Source organism: Aythya fuligula, chromosome 4 (assembly GCF_009819795.1).
Source record: "Aythya fuligula isolate bAytFul2 chromosome 4, bAytFul2.pri, whole genome shotgun sequence".
Taxonomy (NCBI): Eukaryota; Metazoa; Chordata; class Aves; order Anseriformes; family Anatidae; genus Aythya; species Aythya fuligula.
Window position 1 is genome coordinate 48,043,096 of NC_045562.1, and position 22,008 is coordinate 48,065,103.

General features: G+C 40.5%; 2 protein-coding genes across 4 annotated transcripts in view; one reads left to right on the forward strand and one right to left on the reverse strand.

The window, feature by feature from the left end:
• The window catches only part of LOC116488853, a 37,986-nt gene extending 20,017 nt beyond the window's left edge, over positions 1-17,969 (reverse strand). The window contains exons 1-6 of one of the 3 annotated variants that reach the window (XM_032186804.1): positions 17,571-17,969; positions 12,696-12,782; positions 9,271-9,708; positions 8,309-8,398; positions 3,478-3,561; positions 262-333 (exon numbers count right to left, since the gene is read on the reverse strand). In XM_032186804.1, coding sequence (XP_032042695.1) covers positions 262-333; positions 3,478-3,561; positions 8,309-8,398; positions 9,271-9,708; positions 12,696-12,782; positions 17,571-17,958 — 1,159 coding nt within the window. In that variant the 5' untranslated portion in view covers positions 17,959-17,969. Of the gene's footprint in view, positions 1-261; positions 334-3,477; positions 3,562-8,308; positions 8,399-9,270; positions 9,751-12,695; positions 12,783-17,570 lie in introns of all 3 variants that reach the window. The other 2 variants (XM_032186803.1, XM_032186805.1) reach the window with 2 other exon arrangements.
• Positions 1-22,008, forward strand: part of PPAT (phosphoribosyl pyrophosphate amidotransferase) — a 45,947-nt gene that overhangs the window by 12,482 nt on the left and 11,457 nt on the right. The window contains exon 2 of the mRNA XM_032186806.1: positions 19,638-19,704. Within this exon, the coding sequence (XP_032042697.1) occupies positions 19,638-19,704 (67 nt within the window). The remainder of the gene's footprint in view (positions 1-19,637; positions 19,705-22,008) is intronic.

Below are 22,008 nucleotides of genomic sequence, written 5' to 3' on the forward strand. Positions count from 1 at the left end.
TAGCATGCAAATGAAAATGTTTCCATGGTTTTGATACAAGAAAAAATCCTAAAATCTTACTATCTAAGTATTTAGAAGGAGGCTGATGCTGCTCTTAGTCAGTCTGAAATTAATTTTTAGGTTTAGTGGTAACGCCATACTGGAGTCAAAAGCAGATAAAGTTAGAGCCATGTTTACAGCAGAGATTTGGTTGCTCCAGCTTTGTACAGAAATTCCAGTGCAACTTGCTTTCAGAATAAATGCATGGAAATGAATACTCACCTGTCCCAACTATCCGTTTTGCTACTGGCGTACAAGATCTGTCTTCTGAGGTAGTGCTTATAGAATCATCATCTATAGAAACATGCATGTTTAAATAAAAGGGATTTGGGGAAATAAATTGTTAATATTATTCCCATCTTCTGCAGGTAACACCTATCTTTGATTAAAAATGTCATAATCCATTACTCAGAGGGTTGCAAGTTTTCTGCCACTTGCCTCTCTATTTATTAGCATATCTCATAAGCTTTATCTTTCTTCCTGCCCCCACATTCCTCAAAGGTAGCTGTGGATGCTGCACAGAAGATTAAAATACCTGACTGAGCACGTAGGCGTACGTGGCAGGTTTGCATCTCACATGTAAGTAGATTTCCATAACATGTTTGTGCACATTGACTGGCACGGGTGTGCCGTCCATCGATGGGGTGCCATTTGTAAGGGCACGCTCCTGGGGATTCCCTCACACCCAGTAGGGCTCAAACTGCCGCGCATTCCCTGGCAGAGTCATTCATGCTCACTGGCTGTTGCCACAAAATGAGCAGGGACTGCTCCAGAAGTCCTGCTCCCAAGTTTGCGAACTGCAGATTCAGTTGTGATTAGGAGGAGCGTCAGGCACGGGCACCTTTACACAGACCAGACCTGCATGCAGTGGCATTGCCAAAGTTTCATTTCATACTGCTGAGCGGGGGGCTTCTGCCACAGAAAAGTGGTTTTGAGTCCATTTTACTAAGCTACAGTGGTGGGTTTCAAGTCTGAGGTGCATCTATCCCTGATTCCAGAAAGGACACAAGGAGTTGATGCACCGTTTTGTGGGGCAAGTTGCAAGCTTTTGCCTCCAGTTAGGAGGTAACCATGTTTGTTTATTTTGAAGTGAAAGGCTAGCCTCTGATAGGGAGCTGATGTGATGGAGATAACAGAAGCAGTAGAAAAATTGGAAAGTAAACAATTTGTTAAAACTTTTGTGGAAATCTTATTGCCTAAATTGCACTTTCTACATGCAGGGATGGCTCAATCGGAAACTATTCTATACAGCTTAAATGACAAAGCACGAAATACAGGAGAAGTATTTATTATTCTACCCACATCAGAGTTCTCTTCAAAATTCCATTGCTAACAGGATAGAGACATCATTCTGTTCTTTTACTACATGTCTACATGCCATTTTTGTCCTCCTTGGCAAAACTGAGGCTACAAGAGCTTTGCACTTTCACAGCATAAAAACTACAGCTTCAAAAATAAAACTGGTTGGACAGGAGCCCTCCGAGTTCTTGAAGCCATCTATGGACATCAAAACCTATCTCTGCTGACTCTGGGCTTGCTTTCTCATGCTTGGACTTCTTTGAGGGTGCAAGTTCAATTTGTGAGGTATTACTTGTTGGGTTGGGAGGGGGAGAAAGATTAGTTCTTATAGTTTCAGTGGGGGATATCACAGACCTAGTATGTTCAACGAAGTTTTCAGGAAATGGTAGAAGTAAATATTCCTTATATGTTTGAAAAACTGAGTGGATGGTTTAGATACTTAGAAATAAGAGATAGTTGGTAAATTAGTGTTCATTTGATGTACTTTCTATAATGGTGCTTGCTAATATATGCAGAATAGTATTTGGAAATTATATTTTCTTTATGACGTGCTTTATCTTAAATATTTGGTACATATTTTTCACAAATCATATGCAGGAATTAATGTCACACCTATGGAAAACTTAGAATCAGAAATTACATTTTTATAATCGTAAAATCATCGGGGTGCTAACAGAAAAAAAGTTTTCATAAAGATCTATTTCATAATTAGTTTTCCCCATAACTCTTAACAAAATTCTTGCATCTGCAGCTTTTGGAAATACAGATTTGAACCAGAAGGGAGCAATAGTTCTGATCCTAGGCTCTCGAGTGATTTGTTTGTTTGTTTGTTTTGTTTTTTTGAATTATGGTCCAAAAACCATGGCTTTCCCTTCATCAGGTGTTCATTCTCTCAATCATGTTTCTCCTCTGATCTTTCTGCCTTTGGCAGTGGCATTTGTGTACTGCTGACCAGGGTGACTGCTATCCTCAAATGGATATTATGTGACAAAACCAGGGAAAATTTGGATGTGTAAGGCAGTCAGTTGATTTGCATGACATTTATTCTGTCACTGTGTATGAACTCTTCTTTGCATTGGTGTGACCTTGCTATGTCTCTGAGCTTTCAGGGACACAGTCTCACTTTATCCTTAATGGAATTTGTGTTTTCTATGTCATTGCTGTGATTACTCTGATATTGTCCTCAGTGTCATACTCCTTTACAGTTATCTTCCATAATCAAAACCAGCCTATGTAAACAGTTCTAAAAGCTGTGCTGGATAGGGAGTCTGAACACCCAACTTTAAATAACACAATTGCCAAAAAGATAGCACCTTGCCTGCATCACAGAAATACTGATGCAAACAATAGAGATATTCTTATGGTAGAAACTTTAAGGGTAAAAGGGCAAAGAATTTGTCATTCACAGAATCATTATAGTAGAATTTTTTATTCCTTCCACTAACTTCTGAGTATAAACAGTAATACCATAAGAGTATAATTTGATCCAGGATGTAAGGCCAATAGATTTCAACGTCATTATTTCCTCTAATGCCTTTTTTTCATGACCATCCACGGTTTCTATGTTCAGTTATTCCAGAAGATTATTATCCCTAGTGTATTCTAATGTCAATTCTAAACGATTTTAGTAAAACAAATTTCCTGAATACTTGTCATTGAACGTACAACTTCTGCATATTGCTGAGGCTCTGATTTCAGTTTTACATGTAAAATAATGCAGAATATTTATGGTAATTGTTGGATAGTGAATAGTCTGAAATTAAATGGACTGTCATGAAATAGTTTGAAAGACAGACAAGGCATAAAGTGTTCAGTGTTTACAAGACAGCTATTTAGTCTTCCAGTTCATCCTCTCTAGTAGATTTGTATGAAAAAGAACAGTATTTTTGTCACAATGAAATGCATATTTATCACATCTAGCAAAATAGGAAGTATGTTGTCAGGAGAAATAAGATCTTTTTATCAATAAGGGGAAGGAGAGGCTTACACATTCTTTACACTATGAAATCAAACAAAACCAGATTTTATAACCTAGAAGTAGCTTAAGTATAATGTGTGAGAGTAAGATAAAAATCTTAGGAATCTGCAGTTCCCAGTAGAGTGTGCTGTTACAACCATCAGGCTACAATCTTCACCTACCTATGTCAATTGTCTCCTTCTTTATTTGTGTAGCTTCCAGAGCTGCCAAGGAGGAATTGTTGAAGTCCTCATCTTCAAGGATTTCTGCACCAAAAGAATTAGAACTCTTATTAAGTAAACAGGCCTTAAGTTCATAGTATCATAGAATGGTTTGTATTGGAAGGGACCTAAAGGATTATCTAATTCCAGCCCTGCTGCCATGGGCAGGGATGCCACCCACTCGATCAGGTTGCTCAAAGCCCCAGCCAGCTTGGCCTTAAACATTTCCATGGATGGGGCATCTACAACATTCCTAAGTTGTATCCGTAGGATCACTGACTTGAGAATGTCCGTAACAATAACGATTGTTAGAGATTTCACCTCCAAATAAATGAAAACTGTCACTTTCTGCAACAGTGGGCTTATGAGCCTAGTGTAGGCAATTATAAAATAAATCCAGAAGACCATGTAACAACTGCTCAGCATAAGGTTATGGATGGAAAGTGCACACTCCTTAAGGTATTAAAACCTGGATTAGAATTAGCTGAATTGTTCTCTGATCATGGTTGTAAGATGGTTCACGTAGTAAGAGGTGAACCTGTTTGCATTAGAATAGGGAAGATGGTGACTTTCACAAGGGCTTCAATGCACACTGAAATTATTGCAGGGCTCTCAGGTGACTGACGTTAGGAGTCACGGAATTAGCCCCAGCTGGAGCACAAGGGGCCTTTCACTGACATCACGGTGCTCTGCCTGGATGATTGATCTGCAGGACTGCTTGCTTGCTTGATAGAGACAAAGTACTAAATTCTTGTCATCAGAGCATCACCCCTAGTGCAGCTTACGGCAGGGTTTACATCAACGCTGCCCGGGCTCTGGGCACCCTGACAGCCGTGACAGCAGGAGAGTCACGGGGAGGAGAGCTCAGCACCTCGGCCATTGGTCCTCTCTTGTTTGACGGAGAACACCACCCCTGTGCCCTGGGACAGGCTGGCAGATGATGCAAGTGGTCTCTGCAGCCCTCATTTCCAGGTGAGGAAACCGCTGTACAGAGGTTACAGGCTGAAGGCCACGCTGGATCAATGGCAGCAGTTTCTGGCTCCCGGCCTGTTCTCAGTCCATTCAAGAATATTGCCCCGAAACATTGAGCAAGAACGCATAATCTATAGCCATTTTATTAAAAATTACCACCGAATCAATATGGACTTGTTTGCATCAGATGTTCTTTATGATGTGACCAGCATCATGTGCTTTTTTTCCCCCCCTTTTTTTTTTTTCTGGTGAGCCAAGAATGCGGGTAGATAGCCTGGCTTTTTTTCTAAGCTACTTGTCTGAGTGTTTTGGGGGAGGGCATGAGGAGAGCAAGAGGGAGCCAAACAGAACAAACCATTGACAGTTCCTGGCATGGATAAAAGAAATTGGCTCCAGCCACATTGTTTAGTCAAGCTATAGACAGTTGCCAGCAAATATGCTTAATCTCTACTTTGTATTTGAAGCATTGTTCACAAGGCCACCAGAGCAATGCTGTAGCAATACTTTTCCTTTACTCCCTGGGAATGATAGGAGCTATGTTCTTGTTTGGCATCGTGCTCACTATTGCTATTAATCTCATATTCTGGCTCGCAAGGCAAGATCAGTAATTTGTCTCCTAATCCTTACTCTTATGTGTGTCATGTATAGTATGAAAGGGGAGGGGGAAGGAGGATTTTTCAATGCGTGGCCTATGTTAACTCTCCAACAGGCTGCAAAGTTGCTGCCATGCAGATTGGCATGTTGCTCTGCAACGCAGAGCTGTGAAACTGGATGTAGACAACTCTGAACTTAGTGCCTGCAGACTGAGTATGACTTGGGCTAAGCCAGCGAATAATCAAGAACTATTGCTTTTGCACTTCTCTGAAACATCTACTTCATACCTGGAGCATGTGTATTAAAACATTCTCTTTTCGTTTTATATCTGTACCTTTAAAAATTCCATGCACACAGCAGCCAACATTCAAAAGAAGCCAACATAAGTGCCTGAGTATGTACTGACTTCAGATCCTAACTTTAAACAACCATTTAAAAAAAAACAAAAACCTTTGCCTAGCAATGCACCTTGGCAGTGTCACAACTTATTCTGAATTTCTCCTGAGACAGACATATAGTAAAGTATGCAGGGCACCAAAAAATGTACAGAATAATGACAAGAAAAGTAATTTGATGGGAACAAAACACTTGCTGTAGATGTTTTTAAGAACTTAGGGCTACTAGCATTCCTTAGAGTTTTGGTTTTGTCTCCACTATCATTTCCCACAGTACCTCAGATTTAATCAGATACCTCAAACTTAATTAAATACCTGTGCACAGTCTGTGGTGATGCTGCAAAGTCTGACATGTTTGGAACATACACATGTGGAGTTTGAATTGACTGATCACCATGTATGCAAACTGAAGCAATTAGGCTCTTCTAAAAAGATTTTCAGAAAGATGCCCTTAAAAACGATCCCATGAAATGTAAAACAACAGTCAGAATGACTAAATAAGGTTTTATTTCCAGATTGATTTAATCTAGATAGGTGTTAGCAGGAAAGAGAAGATTCAGTGACCTTAGGCTTTCTCTAGCTGCTTTTGCCAAGAACTAACTGGTTTTGATACGATACTCTTGCCCCCTCTGCTGGCCAGTCTGTTGAGAAAGTTCCTCCAGTACAATGCTGTGAGAGAAACTTTTAATAAAATTGCAGTCTGTATGAGAACGTGTTAAAATTTATTTACGTTATTTATTAATCTTTATTTTTTTAAGATTTATTTACCTCTTTCTGTTCCCTCTCAGGTGCACATTGCCTACTCTTTAAGTAGTGAGTACATTTGTGCAGAGGTGAAAAAATGCAATGACATCAAAGATCCCACATAACATGGTATCTCTGCCTGATTGCCTTTTTCACTATTTATCATCAAATGAATTTATGAATACAAAGGTACATACAATCTCTTAACAATTTTCTTTCTTTAAATTAATTTGAATTATCAGAGAAAGGCATGTACCACATTGGAGAATAAAGGGTGTCCATGATACTGCAATGTAAAAAGTGTGCACCTGTTCTCTGCTTTATATAATACCCAATTATGTTACTATAAAAAACACAAGAGTCTAAGTGTTCTTTACCACCTGTGGTACAATGATTTGAGCCTGTACTGTTCATTTGGGAATGAGGGAAATAATTTTGGAAGCTGAAACTGCATCTTATTAAGAAGGAGTGCTGGTTTTTGCCCTTTTTTTTTTCCCCACAGAAATTTAAACAGTAGTCTTCTGAGTGAGCAGGCTGAGCCAGAGAAACTTCATGAAACACTTGCTATTTTAATCCTTGCCCACAATATCGTACTGCAATTGCAATTACCCAGAAACAAACAAACAATGCTGTTAAATACATATATTTGAAAAGGGAAATGGTAACCACTGTAAACTACAGATATTGAACAGCTAGGCATATTCTGACATAATGTTAAAATTGTAAAAACTGAGTACTCAAAACTGTACTGGAAGTATACAGCTAACTTTTTCTTCGGTGACTGATTTGGAAGCTTGTGATCCAAAACAGTTACAGTACTGCATAGCTGCAAGCAGCTGATAACTATGCCAGATGACAGTTTAGTGTCACTGCTGAATCTGTGTATTATTACAGTGTCTTGCTATTGCTCATATACATGTAGTATTATATTACTTGTTGATGGGAGGAAGTGGAATTTGATGCATTTTACAAATTGTCTTAACTGGATCCCACAGAGTGCAGGTTATGATTTCTTACCTATTTTGTCTCTTTCAAAATGAAGTCCCTGTAGGAAATGCTCTTTCCATGACAACCTATTTTTCCCTAATGAATGCCTCTGTGCTCATGGTGATGTGCTAAAAGGCCAGTTATGTATTTCTTTGTGAGTAAATTTAGATTAATAAATGTAATTATACTTGAGTGGTGAGGCAAGAACACTACTGTCCAGTCTACCTCAGATTACCTCTCATCATCAACCAGGTCTTTACTTACTGGTCATAGCTGTTTCTTTCCTTATATGCAGAGCTGCCAGATTCTCTGCAGAAGTATTTACAGTAACATCGTGTCAGAAGATTTTTAATTTGACATTAAAACCTTTCAGGTTCACATTTGACCATTTAAAATTCTGTCAGTACTCCTTTACGCCTAATTTACGAGCACAAGCAACCTCACGCTACAGAAGGAGACCGTGAGGTGCTCTTTACTATGGAGAGAGACATCTGTCAGTCTTCCAGGCTTTCATACATGCTTTTAGCTGAACGTTGAATTCCCACTTCTCCCAAAAGTTACGCTTTCAGACATAAGCCATAACATTTCTTTGTAAAGAGCATATGACCTTCATTTTTTAGCAGCCACCAAGAAATGGGGAGTGATACTCTGAAATGAAATTTCTACCTTAACATGAGTGTTTACAGAATTATATTAAGTACTGATCTAATTATGTTGTGAAAAAGAGAATGCTGTGTTAACCTTTGCACAGGAGACTGAACAGTTCTGTTCCTTGGGGACCTACAGCTTAAGTAAAAGTAAATGCAATAATACATTACACTCCACTTGCTTAAATCAGTAGTTTCTTCTTAATGTCTTGGGCCCTGAATCTTCAAAAATGTTATTTACAAGACTGTTTTTACCAAATTTAGCAGAGCACTGAGAATGTGCACATGTATGCCTGTATTTATTTAAAGTATGGTTACCATTATTATGTTATTTCCTCCTTAGAAGTTTTTAGGCCTCTGCATTTTCTGTCATTACAATGCATGCTCATTTTGGAAATCCATCTGAGCTTACTAAATTTAGGAATTTGTATAAAATAGAAGACTTCAGTTTACCTGAGTCAGAAACTTTCTTTATATCTGCAATCTGTAGATCTTCTGACATATTACTAACAGAGTCCTCTTCACCTGTGTCTCCAGGCATCTCTGCATAAATAATGCTATGTTAACCAGGGCACCGCATTTGTGTACTACATAACAGCTGTGCTGTGTCAAATCAAATGAGCCATCCAACCTAGGATCCTCCTTATGCCAGCAGTCAGTAGTAGATGCGTAAGTAAAGAGTCTGCAAACAGCTACTGAAGAGTGAAATTTCCCCCAAAACACTTTCATAATTTTTGGGCAGAGAAAAACTCATCTTTGTGTTACATTTTTCTTCATTGACTTCATTCATTAACCTACTGGCTTCTAGACTTACACTTGGCCACCATAATACCCACTGTGTAGGATTCTTACTGTGTAACAATCACTTTAAAGTTTAATTTTGTTATTAAACAACAGGCCTGTTCCTGGCTGTACATAAAGAAATAAATAAACAATAACTCCTATGCAGTGCAGGTTGGGGACTATAAGAGAAAGACAAATTAAAATGTTAATTTTTAACTAATGTCTATAAGTACAGACTTCTTTTGCTCAGTGTCTTCATTTTTCTAGTAACAGTCTGACCATCTCTCAGATCCATTTTTTATCTAGGCTAGGAACAGTCCCTTCAGATATGACTTCGATTGGAATGGTCTCTCCGTATCTTTGTCTTACCCTACATCTCCCTCTTATCTTTCTCTTTTTGTTTTCCAGTTCTATTTAAAAAAAAAAAAAAAGTCTGGGGCAATCACACCACAATATTCATTAAACTACTGGACAAAACAATAAATTTTCGTTCTGGGTTCCCCACCCACCCCACCCAGCAAACTGGTTAATCTAGCTGCTTAGCTGCTTGGTTTCTTTGGTTCTTTTAAGGTCTCGGTAATGCTGAAAAAAACAAAACCTGTAAATGATATATGGGTAGCTGAAGTACTTACCTACGCAGTCCTTCTCTGATTTTGCTTCTGTCCATTCTGGAGGCCTCCCACTTTCCTCATTATCTGATTTACTTTCTTGTTCCATGGTGCTGTGCCCCAGAATAGCATCCAGTTCATTAAAAAACTTCATACTTTTACTTGTACTCCCTGAGCCTTGGGCATTTTTTACACTCCTGTATTCATGTTTCAGATTTTTATATTTTGTCCTGCACTGCTTCCAGTCCCTGACAATCCCGAACTTCCGAAGTCTGGCAGCAACATGTTCAAATATTCTTTTATTTCTCACTGTCCCCTCCAGTTGTTGCTGGATATTTTTGTCTGACCATATGTGTATCAGAGCTCTGACTTCATCAACAGTCCAGTGTTTTCCTCCTTCGTTTGCTACTGTTGGAATAAAAGCCGGAGTTTTAGAAGCCTCTACTGCTGACGGTGGATTACCTGCATCGTGTGGGGAAGGGGAGAGAGACAGACACGGGTTTCCTGCATTAGGTAGGTGGGGTGGGGAAAGGAAAGGACAGAGAGAATGAGAATGAAGCATGTTGGTTCCTAACAAGTTTTCTCTCCAAAGATGGAGCAGAGGTGACATTAAAATCAAGGTATTGGTTATTAATTTGCCAACTTTCTGTTGTATTTCTGCTGTATTATTAGCACAATAACAAGTTGGCCACTAGCATAAAGACTTAACTTTCTGCATTCATCTCATGCTTCTGGTTTTGCACACATGCAGAACATCAAACTGTAAGGAGCTGAAGAATCTGATTCTTAACTCTGAACAAAGCACCCCTTTTGGGGGGAGCAGAGGCTTCTGCCTTGAGTTACACAAGAACATTTGTGTGATACTGAGGCCAGCTCTCCTGAACCTCTCCCTTTCTCAGTATGGACCACTATAAACATTAAGGTTTCAATGATCAAAAGGTTGTGTTTTTTTTTTGTTGTTGCTGTTTGTTTGTTTTTGAATAAAAATTAAAAATTGAGTTATCTTACTCCGCAGTAAGATTATTTTTTTTTTTACTTTTTCCAGTCTCCAACCTTTTTTTTTTAATATTAAGAGATAAGAGGAGATGCCATGCAATTACTGAAACCACTGAAACACAATCTCTTGCAGTTTTTAAAAAATTATTTATAATTAAGAATTTTGTTAAGGACTTAATTTTGATTATCAAATTAGTTTGCAAAGTTGTTTCTCACGTATTTTCCAAATCTTTACAAAAAAAAAACAAAACAATAAAAAAAAAACTCTTTTAAAACCAGCCCCAGTGCTTAATCAAAGAGAACAAACAGGAAAGTGCACAGTAACTGGCTCTGTTTTCTGCAGCTATGCCGAAGTGATAAAAGCCGTTGCAAGTGTCTTATTCTAAAAGGGCAAGCCAAGCTATGGGGGTGGGTACTTTATAGTCACTGGGCTTTGTTTGACGGCAAAAATATCTGACCTTTGCTTGCACATACAGCTGCAGTAGAGCATGCTTGTGTATAATAACCTGTCTGGGGACAAACTTGTCCTAGATACAGGAATTCTTTGCTCATCTCATTCTAGTGGTAAAAACTGTGCTGAGATACCAATATTTTTCCTGTTGGTCCTGTGTTAATTGGAACTCTCCAGCAGTCAGCCGACTGACGTGTTGTTGAGAAGGGTAATTTTCAGGTGACATATCAATTATGCTTTCTTCACTTCTTCCTGAGGGATAGTGCTTGTTTACAGGTGAATGCAACCATAGGAATCACCATGGTTGACAACTGCCAGCATCAGATAAGCTTGATGTAGTCTGTGCTCAGTAGTACTGGGAGCATTTCAACTATCTGTGTTTCCACATGGGTTCGTTCTTCACTGCCGGAGAGCACCAAGGAGACGGGGGAGAAAAACCCCAGAAGAAGAATAAAAGGTGCTTCCTCCACTGGCTCTGCATTTCTCAGTCAAAGCCATACAGTAGTATGTGTAGTCTGAGAGGGAAACAGTTTCTGTATTTCTTGTGTAAGTCATTAATAAATTCATTTAATACTGAGCTCACTCACTTTCAGTTGTGAACATCAGTTTGGATTGCTCATTCATTCTTCTATATACAGAGCAGGTAGAGCAGAGTGGATAATGGTTGCTAGGTTTGTTCCTCCTTCCCTTTAAAAATCTTGTGAATCAAAATATTTTACCCATAAGCACAGCTTTAAGACAGGGTGGTTATAGTCACTGTACGATTTTATGTCTCAACTGTATATTAGCTCAAGTTTGTTTAAAATGACTGACAAAATCATTAAGACAGGGTACCAGAATTTTCTGATCCAAAAGATGTCTTTATGCCATATTTGACATTTTCCTAAGTTTCTTCAACATGAAAAAAGCGAGCGATCTGCTAAAATGAAACCAAAATACTAAGCAATATAGGTATGAAGGGCTCAATATTTTTTTCAGTGCTGTTTGAAATAGTACCTGAAATCTAAAAACTAAGAGAAGCGCTAGAGAAGACTTCTCTGTATCAATACATACTTGAGAGCCCATGCAATTCAAGTTATTTTGCTGGCTTTGTAGAAAGCAGCTTTCCCAGAATTAAAGTGTTTTAGCAGGTCAAACAAATCTGTTTGGCAGTGTGTTTCAAGAGCACTGATGAATAACACAGACAATTCCTGTAAACTTTGATTCAGATACAGTAGGAAAAGTTTTGTTTTTATATATATGTATGCAGTTGCGTGTAAATTTCTTGTCTCTTCCTTAATTTCTTGTTAGGCTGGACAAAAGGAGTGTAGTTTGCACTCTAAAACCTGTAAGTTTAGCTGGGGCTTTATTTTCTCTCTGAATATCGCACCTTGGAGTTTATTCTCTAGTGAAAGTTGTGACTGGATTGGGGGACTGGGATGTACGCTGGGGCATAGAGAGTGTGGCAGAAATGGGAGGAGCAAAACTGCTAGAGTAGGGCAGTTTCCAGATGAGTTGTTGTAGCCTTGGTTGGGCTGAAGCTTGGCTCACCACCCCTGGGTTGGAGAGAGCACACATTTGCTGTGAAGCCCATTGCAAATTGGGATTACTCAGTGGGAGAGGTCTGACCCTGGCATCTCTCTCCTGGCTCAGGCCATTCACTCATGCTGCCTTAAGCAGAAATTTACATGAGTTGGAGAGAAATTACAAGTTGAGTTGTGTATCACACGCTACTATTTGGCACTGAACAAAATGAATGTGGTTAATTTGATTATACTATAGCAAGAGATGCGTTTCGAGTGTGAACAGTGGTCAAGCAGGAGGCACATCGTGTGTGGTGGACAGTATCTAGTGAAGCACGGGACTGCTGAGCACTAAAACTGGGAATGAAATGGTGCACAAGTGTGGCTGTTTTATAGCTATGCTGATGAGAAATGGAACAATGTCGCATTCAAGCTATCAGAAAGTACTTTGACAGCAATGCTGCTTTTTAGTTTGTCGTCTCTGCACCATCATACTATACCTAGTTGAACTGGTCTGACACGTGACATAAAAAGTAGTGGATCTCCTGGAGCATCCTCATCGTCTTCTAAAGAAACTGATATTTCACCTGGGAAGGAAAGAGTTGTCAGATAAAAACAGGTATGGACAAAATTAGCTTATATTTGTTTTAGTGGAAATGTCCATACACAATGAGATTATTAACTTGGCATTTTCCACACTCAATTTAAAGAGCCAGGAGTTATGGGAGGCAAATTAAATTATTTTACATCTTAAATGTGAAGCTTGTCAGAAATATTCTTTATTTTAAAATTCTTGTAGAAACTGACCAGATTCTAGTGACTTGTCTGCTTCTCTGATTCTCAGCATTTAGAGTGGATAGCACATGTATAGTTGGAAAGTAGAGAATGTAAAGCAATAGATGGTAAAAAAGAGCAGACTTTGCACATAGATTCAGATAAACACAAACCCATTTATATAACCAATTTCCAGGAAGAGTATTTAAAGAGTAGGAAGAAAATAAGAACGTTCTACAAAGGGCTCTGGAAATCTCTGAGATTCATTAGCGGCACAGAGAAAGCAGGAAACCACTTTGGCTGGAGATCAAACGTACTTGTAGCCGACTGGATTCAATCTAGCGTTTTTACAGTATTGGATTCCTTACAGTTCTTTAAACAGCAGCGTTATAGCAATTGCTGTGTAAGTTTGGAGAGCAGCATACGCAAGTCAGGTTATGAATCAGCTTAATGTTCACAGGGCACTTTTAAATTGCGCTGTGTTCAACACATCTTGATGACAGGAGCTATGCAATGCTGATTTCATCAGCATGCTGAGTGAGCTGCTGCCGTGTGCAGCCCGGTGGGTGACGGGGAGCGAAGCTACCTGTTCAGCGGTACCGCACGCCCTCGTACCACGGGGCCGTAATGAGGCGCGGTCATAGAGGTGGAATGGGGCGTCCCTGACGCTGCTCAAATCGAGAACTGTGTCTACAGTCATTTGAAAACACCATCCTAAATCCTTCCGACTTTCAGGTAGACTCAGCAAAATGAGTCATATTCACCTTGGCCTGATCTCACGCTGCTCCCAGCTGGCCGCCTTGTTTCATGGCAGAAGCTGCCACCCCCTGTGATGGGTGGGCAGAGGGCAAGGTGTGCTCCTGCCTCCATCGCTAGTGCCAGGGCTCAGCTCTGGCTGCCTGAGAGCTGCCCAGCAAACTACAGAGAGGGGAGAGAAATTCTTTGTCGGGATGCTGCTGAGTGGGGCATCTGTGGGCATGGGGATGAGAAAGCTTTCTTTACACTCTGCTGTTTGAAAAGAAACCATTTAATGTCATAAGTAAATAAGAACAGTTAACACAAAGTGTTATATTTGAAAGAAATAATACTTGATGGAAGAAAAAAGTATTTGTTAAGCAAAAACATTCATATGCATGTATTGCATGTCCTTATCAAAAAACCCATATATAAAAAGTATTTGTAAATGACGTGTTTAATGTTGAAAACCAGACACGGAAAACTACGTATGACTTCCATTTTCAAGTCATCATTTACAAAGGATCTTTTTGCATTTCTAGTAGCTCCGTAAATTTAGAACCTAGAATAATAATTTCACTGCTGGTGCAACTTCTGTTCTGACTTGATAATTTTTCTATAGATGCTGTTGTAAAGTGAAGGGCAGTATTAACTATGTTAATATTTCAACATAAAGCAAGAAATACAAGAGATCGTAAATCACCAAAATTACTAGGTGAGCTTTGCTTTTGTAAATCGAGTGCTCCATTTGTTAATACTTGTTCTAACTTGAAACAATCCAAACTGGTTAACAAAATGAAAAGGTCTTTTTAATCATTACTTAAGCTATAGCAATGTCTTTGCCCTGAAACAGTGTATTTTGGGAAGACAACATGAACATCACTGGCCTTCACTGCTGTATGTGCTTTGTGGAAAGCGTCATCTTTCCATGAATGAGCTGGGATTTGGGGTGTTTTGCTAGTGAGTTTGGCCTCAGACACCTTTCTCTTAAATTTGATTATGATTTTAATTATTACTTTCTTCAATTACACTTCCAACAGAAAACTGCTTTTACAAGATAGCAAAAACACCTCAGGGAAATGCTATAGAAATACCACTCAGTCCCATAAAAGTAGTCTCTTTTTTTCCTCCTCCTCCTTCCTCCGCTTCCCCCAGCAGTCTCCCAGTCTGAGAGAATCAAAGAAATCAAACACCAAAACTTGATTTCTAGCTTTACATGAAGGATGAGTATGAGAATTTAGACTGAGGCTAAGTACAATGGTTAAAAATAAAGTATTTTCTTTGGGAGCATGCACTGTCCTGCACCATGCATTTTAAAGAATGAATTAGTACAGCTACTCTGTTCTCCAAATAAAATAAGAAACGCATACTGAACATTGTTATTTGGCACAGGTTTTAATTTGCTGATAGCCTTTTGTTCTTCTTGCACTTCCTATCCAAGGCAGAAGCCTTAGTAAGCATCCTTGGTTCCTCCAGCACTGCCAAAATAAGGCTTCTCAGCCCCTTTTGAAAGAGGGGAGGGAACATACCTCCCTCCTCTCCTGTGCTTGAACAGGAGAAACTCAGGAGGACATCTGCAAGGACACAGATGTACTTTGGTATTTTTTGCCTTACAGAGGGTACCCGCAGTCCCTCCCATTCCTCCTCAAGGCAGCAGAGGAGCTGTGAGGCTCATTGCTGGGTAAGCACATGGGCTGTGCCAAGTCCCATTTCAACCTGTGCGAGTGCTACCCTCAGATTTGCCCCCACGAAAAGGCTTCTGACCATCACAGAGCCACAAATGCCACTTCTGCCTCACAACTGCCCTTCAACATACTGAGCTTGGCAGCTCCTCCTTTCAGACACCACAACTCTGACTGTGATGGGAAAGGACTGGGCCCCCAAGCAGCATCACTTGCTTGACTTTGTGTCCTTAAATGAAGTTGATGTTCTCAGGGGTATGCTCTCTGTCCTTTCATACAGGTGTACATACGGGGTATGACCCCCCAGGAAAGGATAGCTAAAGCATGCTATGTGCTTAATTTTTTTTGATCTGTGGACAGAAGTAATTGATCCTTAAACATACTCTGGTGTTCGTGTAGTTACTACACCACACAGCTGCAGGATGCTTTATACCTTAGGATGTTGCCATTCTGGCTGAATTACAGTTGTGGGAAGCTTTGCATTTAAATTCTTAGTGTTATTACAGTTAGTTGCATTTAATTTGTGTTCATCCATAAAATAATTTGCCTTTTTTTTTCCCTAAAGCAAGTAACAGAAATGCTTGGACACTTAAGAGGGTATTTAAACATATTGCCTTTAAAACCAGATTGTGCCAATGCTTGAAAATGAGCTGTGTCTCACCCAGGGGGCAAAGATGTTTGTTTGTGTTTTGTTTTATTCCAGTTTGGGATTCACAACTGCTATTAACCTTTTCTGGTTTAAACTTCCTAGAGGCCTAAAGCAGGTGAGAATTAGGATTAACAATTGGTACAAACTGTATCAAAATACAGAGGATAATCTAAATCCAGATCCTGAGCAGAAGGACCCTCACTATCTTAGCTTCACATAGTCCTCAGGAGCTAACAGTTTGTATTAGCCAAAGATTTGGCTCTCAGTTCTGCATGTTTAAAAATAAAAATGGAATGTAGGAGCAATATATAGTGCAGAGAACACGTTAAAATAGTCTGAAATTGCTGCTTCATTTTAAGTGACTTGTGAAAGATTAGAGGCTTTCTGCTAACGATGACAAATTAAGGTCAAGCTTTTACCTAAGGTAAAGAATGGCAAGAGAAATGTTGATTCCTTTTTCTTAGACCTGTACCACAACAGAATAGAGTGAGCCTTTGAAGAGTACAAGGGCAAGCTCAATGTCCAGCACCTTTAGCAGTCTCCTCTGATACTAATTCTGTGTTGTTTTTCTTAAGAAAAGATTCACAGTCTTAGGTAACATAAACAGTTACATACTGTGGGCACAAATGGAGCTAAGCTTTGTATTTCTCTTTTTCGCCATATTATTTTGATACTCGGAACTATTATTGGGGCTTGTGCTTTGGTGACATTTAGAATGCGATGAGGAGATTTGAGTGCTGTCAAATAGCAGATTGACCCTATTGAAATGTTAAGCACAGCTTAAATGCATATGAGCGAGGGCTGAATAAAACAAGAGATGCAACTAATTCGGTAAGAAACTCTTTAGAATAAAAGCAGTGGGATTTACTTGTTTTGCCTCTGAATATTCTGATAAACGCAAGCATTTTTACTTTCCCCACTATATTGCAATTTTTCATGAGAAGTTATTAAACATCCTGTGTTTCTCAAAAAAATAAGTTAATTGCTTACAAAATAATTTAATTTACCTTTAGTTGTCCTCTCTGTAAATGAAATTTCAGATATAGGTAGGGGTAAAAATCAAGAATTTTAGTTCTACCACAGAAAACAGTTCATGACATTTTCCACATTAGCTTTCATTTCTCTTTAAGTTTATGTCTGAGCTGGAGCTCCACTGAACCCGACTCCAAAGTATTGCGAATAAATGTCAAAGGGAAAAAGAAAACCCAAACCAGCCAGTTTTCCTTAATTTAGGGCTTGAACTCGGTGCAGGAGCCTTAACACCAGCGAGTATTTGACGAGGCTTTAATGTTAGGATGATTTGGTGAGAATTAGGCTGTATTTACAGGCTTCAACACTGGTGGGTGCTAACATTTTTCTGCCCTGCGCCAGGAGCGCATTCAGTCAGTCGCTGCTCGCAGCGCTGCCGGGGCTGGGCAGCCTCAGCCACAAACTCGGGCTTTGGCTCTGTTTGCCCTGGCTGGTTCGTGCATTTGTTTGGTTTGAAGCAAAGAGAGGAAATAGCAAGAGTTTGTTATTTTTTTTTTTTTTTTTACCTTGGGTGCTGTCTGTGGTGGGGCTGGCGTTCAGACGCGCCTCGGTCGCGGAGCACCTGCCGTTCTCTTCGGCGCCTAACTGCAGGACAGGTTCATATCGCAATATGGCATCCAGGTCGTGGAAAAACTTCATGGTTTTAGTGGCATCCCCGGAGTTGTGGGCGTATTTAACCGTTCTGTATTCATACTTGAGGTTTTTGTACTTTGCCCGGCACTGCTTCCAATCCCTGCAAACTCCCAACTCCTGCAGCCTTTTGGCAATGTAGATGAAAATCCCTTTATTCCTCAGCGTGCCGCGGAGCTGCTTCCTGATGCTTTTCTCGGACCAGACGCTTAGCAAGGCTTTAACCTCCTCCTCAGTCCAGTGCTTCCCCACTCCACACTCCATGTTGAAAGTGACCTGGAAATGATTCACTATTTCTAGCCAAGATCTGGTTCCCTAGGCAACCAGGCGCCTGGTTGTCAGCGCCGCGCTCCGCCGCGCCGCCCCGAGCCGCTGCGGGGCCCGAGCACGGGCGGCCCCAAGGCCTGCGGGCGGCCGGAGCCCTGCGGAGCCCACCCGAGCCCTGGGCGGCCATCTCGCCTCAGGAGCCCACGGGTCTCCCCGGCCTCACGTGAGAAACCGTGGCGGCATCGCCACTGTGGCGAAAAACACGGGTGTTTCTGGCGTCCTCTGAGAAGGAGCAGCACCTGTGTGGAAAACTGGGCTGGGGACGGGCTTGTGTGGGTGTCCTGCGTGGGCACCGCCGCAGCTCCTCATGAGGCTGCAGTGCGGGTGGGTGGCAGCAGCGTGGGCATGACTCGAGCCTTCCTGCCAGGGGGGTGTTTTAAAGCCGGGGGCCGCCTACGCGCGTTGTTAATGCTTATTAATTACTGAGCGATGATTTAATAAAACGCTCGCCTGTGGAGGATTCGCCAAAGTGTCGAAATTGCATAAGCTTTTTGCGCTTCCCTTCCGCTTGTGCTTACTTTTTGCCATTAGCGCTACAAGGAAGATGTAAGCTGCCTACTTGCAAAGGCCTTTCACTCAGGATGCCTGCTTCTCTCACCGTTTCCTTGTGGAGGTGTTTAAAGGGACAGCATCGATACTGAAATGGGAATCGTCTGCAATACTGAATTGAAAGTCACTGGATGAAGCAAATCAGTTAGTTTTAACACCAGTCTTTGTGTTTATAGACGGGGCAATCTTCCTGAGTTAAAATTAACGTGTTTAGGAATGTCCTCGTTGTGGCGAAACAACCAGGGTATGTGTAGGGATCAGTAACTGCAACCTCCTTTATTTGGAAAGGATCCCTTCTTATACATCAGCCCTACAAGCGGAGCTTTCCCAGCAGCTATTCATCGGTTAACAACTTTGCCCAGCAACAGCAAACATTTAGCAACTCCCATGTCTTCAGGGTTGGAGAACAAGCAGTTGGAGACAGCAAGGCGTCTCCTGAATCACCCTGCTTTGTTCTTTCTAACTTCTTCGCATTCCTCAGGGCCTCATCGTCACCAGCCCGATGTTATCGCCAGCCACGGGGCTTGTCGACCCCCATGACGATCCTCCCACAAGCTAGCTGTGCAAATGCCTGCTTGATTGCTTTAGTGCGAGAGTTCAAAAGCTTTCACACAGGTGATCAGTGACAGAGACAATGCATTCCCTTAAGCAAAAGCAGCAGTTTTACGACAAAGCGCCCCAAACCCCGACAGAAATGCAGTAATGCTGGAGAGCCTACTGCTGGAGCCCGGAGTACCAGCACTGCAAAGTGGCTTTGCAGATTAAGCATCTGCTGTTATTTTATGCCCACACTGAAATCGGACTGCAGTAAGAGGCTGAGCCAGTGCTTATTAATGGAAAGATTCCCACTGAATTCAGTGGGCTTAGGCACAAACCTTATGTGACTGTTTCCAAATAAAGCGTATCACGGGCAAGAAACCAGTTTTGATTACAAGCATGTGAAATGAAACAATAAATAAACATACATTAAAATTTCATCTTGTGAAGAATGGGAAAACCCACCAATCTATAGTATGGTACAGCGTTTCATTCTAAGCATTTCATGTTTAATTGTATTCTGTCCATAGGGGCCAGGAGAGTGCTGGAATTGTGACAAGTGATGGAGAGTCATCCCAGGCATTCAAAGTGCACAAGGTAAAATGTAAATGCTTTGTAGATGCCCAACTGAGATGCACAGTTTGTTTCAGTGAGGAAACTGAATAGCTAAAAAGAGGGGAAGCATCATGTTTTGATTATTTATTTTTTTTCTTTGTCAGAGTGCTAATATCTAATTCTGTTATTTGTGCAATTTCTGACTTAAGTGCACGTTTAAAACAGATATGCCAACATTATCCCTGCTGGTTGTATACATGCACACAGCAGCAGACACACAGGTCCAGATCAGGCTATTGTTTTCCTATAAAAGTAATTACCAAAGTCAACCTGCAGCTAAAGTGTTAACTCCAGAGATTTGGAAGAGTTCATCACAGCTTGAGAAAGAAAAAAGGAAAATAGTTACAGGTTCTGCACAAGCAAGTGGATGACATTGTTAGCTTAGTGAGAATCAAGGAAGTGAAAGCTACTGTACCCCTAGGTGAAAATGAACAAAATAAATGATTGAATGGAGACCTGAGAAAGTCACCCAGTCTTTCTCAAGCTGAGAGAATCCCCAGGGATGTAAAACAAACAAACAAAAAACCATAAAATGGCCACAGCCTCTGAAGTATTATGCCTGGAGAATCCCTGCATTTTCTGAGACTGGTTTTGCTCATTCTGTTTTGAATAGTGATCAGGAAAAAATGATCATCAGCCTATTAAACACTGAAAGAGCAGCATATAGGAAATAAAACTATTTCAGCAGACAAAACCACAGGGCAGTTCTTGAGGCCAGTGCACTCTCTAACCACAGTCTGAAAGCAATTTGTTTTCATGTTCACGGGTCTCTGAGGAAGATTAATTAAAGCTGTTCAAATCAGTGTAAGAGTAAGAACCATTTTGTTGCAGCAGCATGTGTATAAATGTGTGACTGCTGAATGCCTCGTGCACAGTCTTGTCTCTTGAGCGTCAAGTTTGTCGCCTCTTCTGGAATTTCCCCCCCTCCTATCTGTTACTTGCAGCCTGATCCTCCCCCCTACACACTTTTAAATGCCAGTTTTCTGAACTACTGCACCGTGTTGTCTGTTTTTCATTCCTGCTCCTGCTTGGGTTTCAGCTTTCCTTAAGGTTTACAGAAATTGCAACTTCCTTTTAAAATGAGCTTTAAAAGATAAATCCTGTAGTAAAAGATATTTCTCAGAATGAACTTGTAGCAGCCAATACAATAAGCAGTAGAGTTTCCATGTTAGTGAGCTGACATACTTGGCTGTCATCTAAGAATTTAATTGACTATCATTGTATCAGCTTTGATATTTTAAGAGTTGCAAAGCGTGTGATGGTTTCTCATATCCTTGAAATACCTTTCTCAGCTACATCACTTTTAAAAACCATAATAACCACAGTGCAATAAAGAGCCTGTGGAGTACAATAGATGTGATGTGTAGTCCTAGAAGTAATGCCAATGTAACAAGCATTTGGGTCTGTTACACCATTGGAAATAAGTTTACAAGTCTGACTTGTAAACTAGATCATAAAAAAAAAAAAAAATAGTAAACAGTTAAGATGCTACTGTGTCCTCCAACCCCCAGCTGACTATTCTTAGCAGAGACAACAGAATGGAAAAGGTGCCTGCCACTCACTGCATTGATTTACAACCCAGTGCGTTACTGCAAACTCACCTTTGTCAACAGCTTAAGCCAATGCACGTATTAGAGTACGAACTGTACTGTCTATGGCACGGTTATGTGCTCCTTTCTGATTGTTACCAGCCTTTGACAACAGATTTATAGCCCTTGACAAAGGCTATTAATCCATTGTTTTAAACTCTCCCAGAAGACTCATCCAGATTTGTCTGTTGGAGCCTTTCAGCTAGACTTGTGCAAGAAAACATTAGTGTCATAGCTGCACTGGCTCAGGATGTGGAAAAACTTAAATCTCTTGTATAGATGTAGTGATGTCAATAGTAGAAAGGCTTTGTCTTACTTTTGCATGCTTGAATATGCAGAAAAATCTATATTGAAGTAGCTATATTATCATGTTCTGGTATGTACCAGGCTTCATGTAATACAGATGTCAGATCGTCTTCACTGGGAACTCTTTATACTGGTGCAATTCACGTTCACTGTCCCACACCAGCACAATCTAAATCAGCAAAATATTTCAAGCTGCATTTTAAAGATTATGTATTTGTGTCAGCAATTCTGTTTTAAAATAGCATTGCTTGTTTAAGCTATAGCAATGCTTCAAATAGCCACATCCATTGACATTGGACCTGTGAAATGCCAGATCTGTCAGGATAAAACTGGCCAAAGTAAAAAAAGAACGTGACTGTATTTCTGTACATGATACAGACTCTAGGCAAGC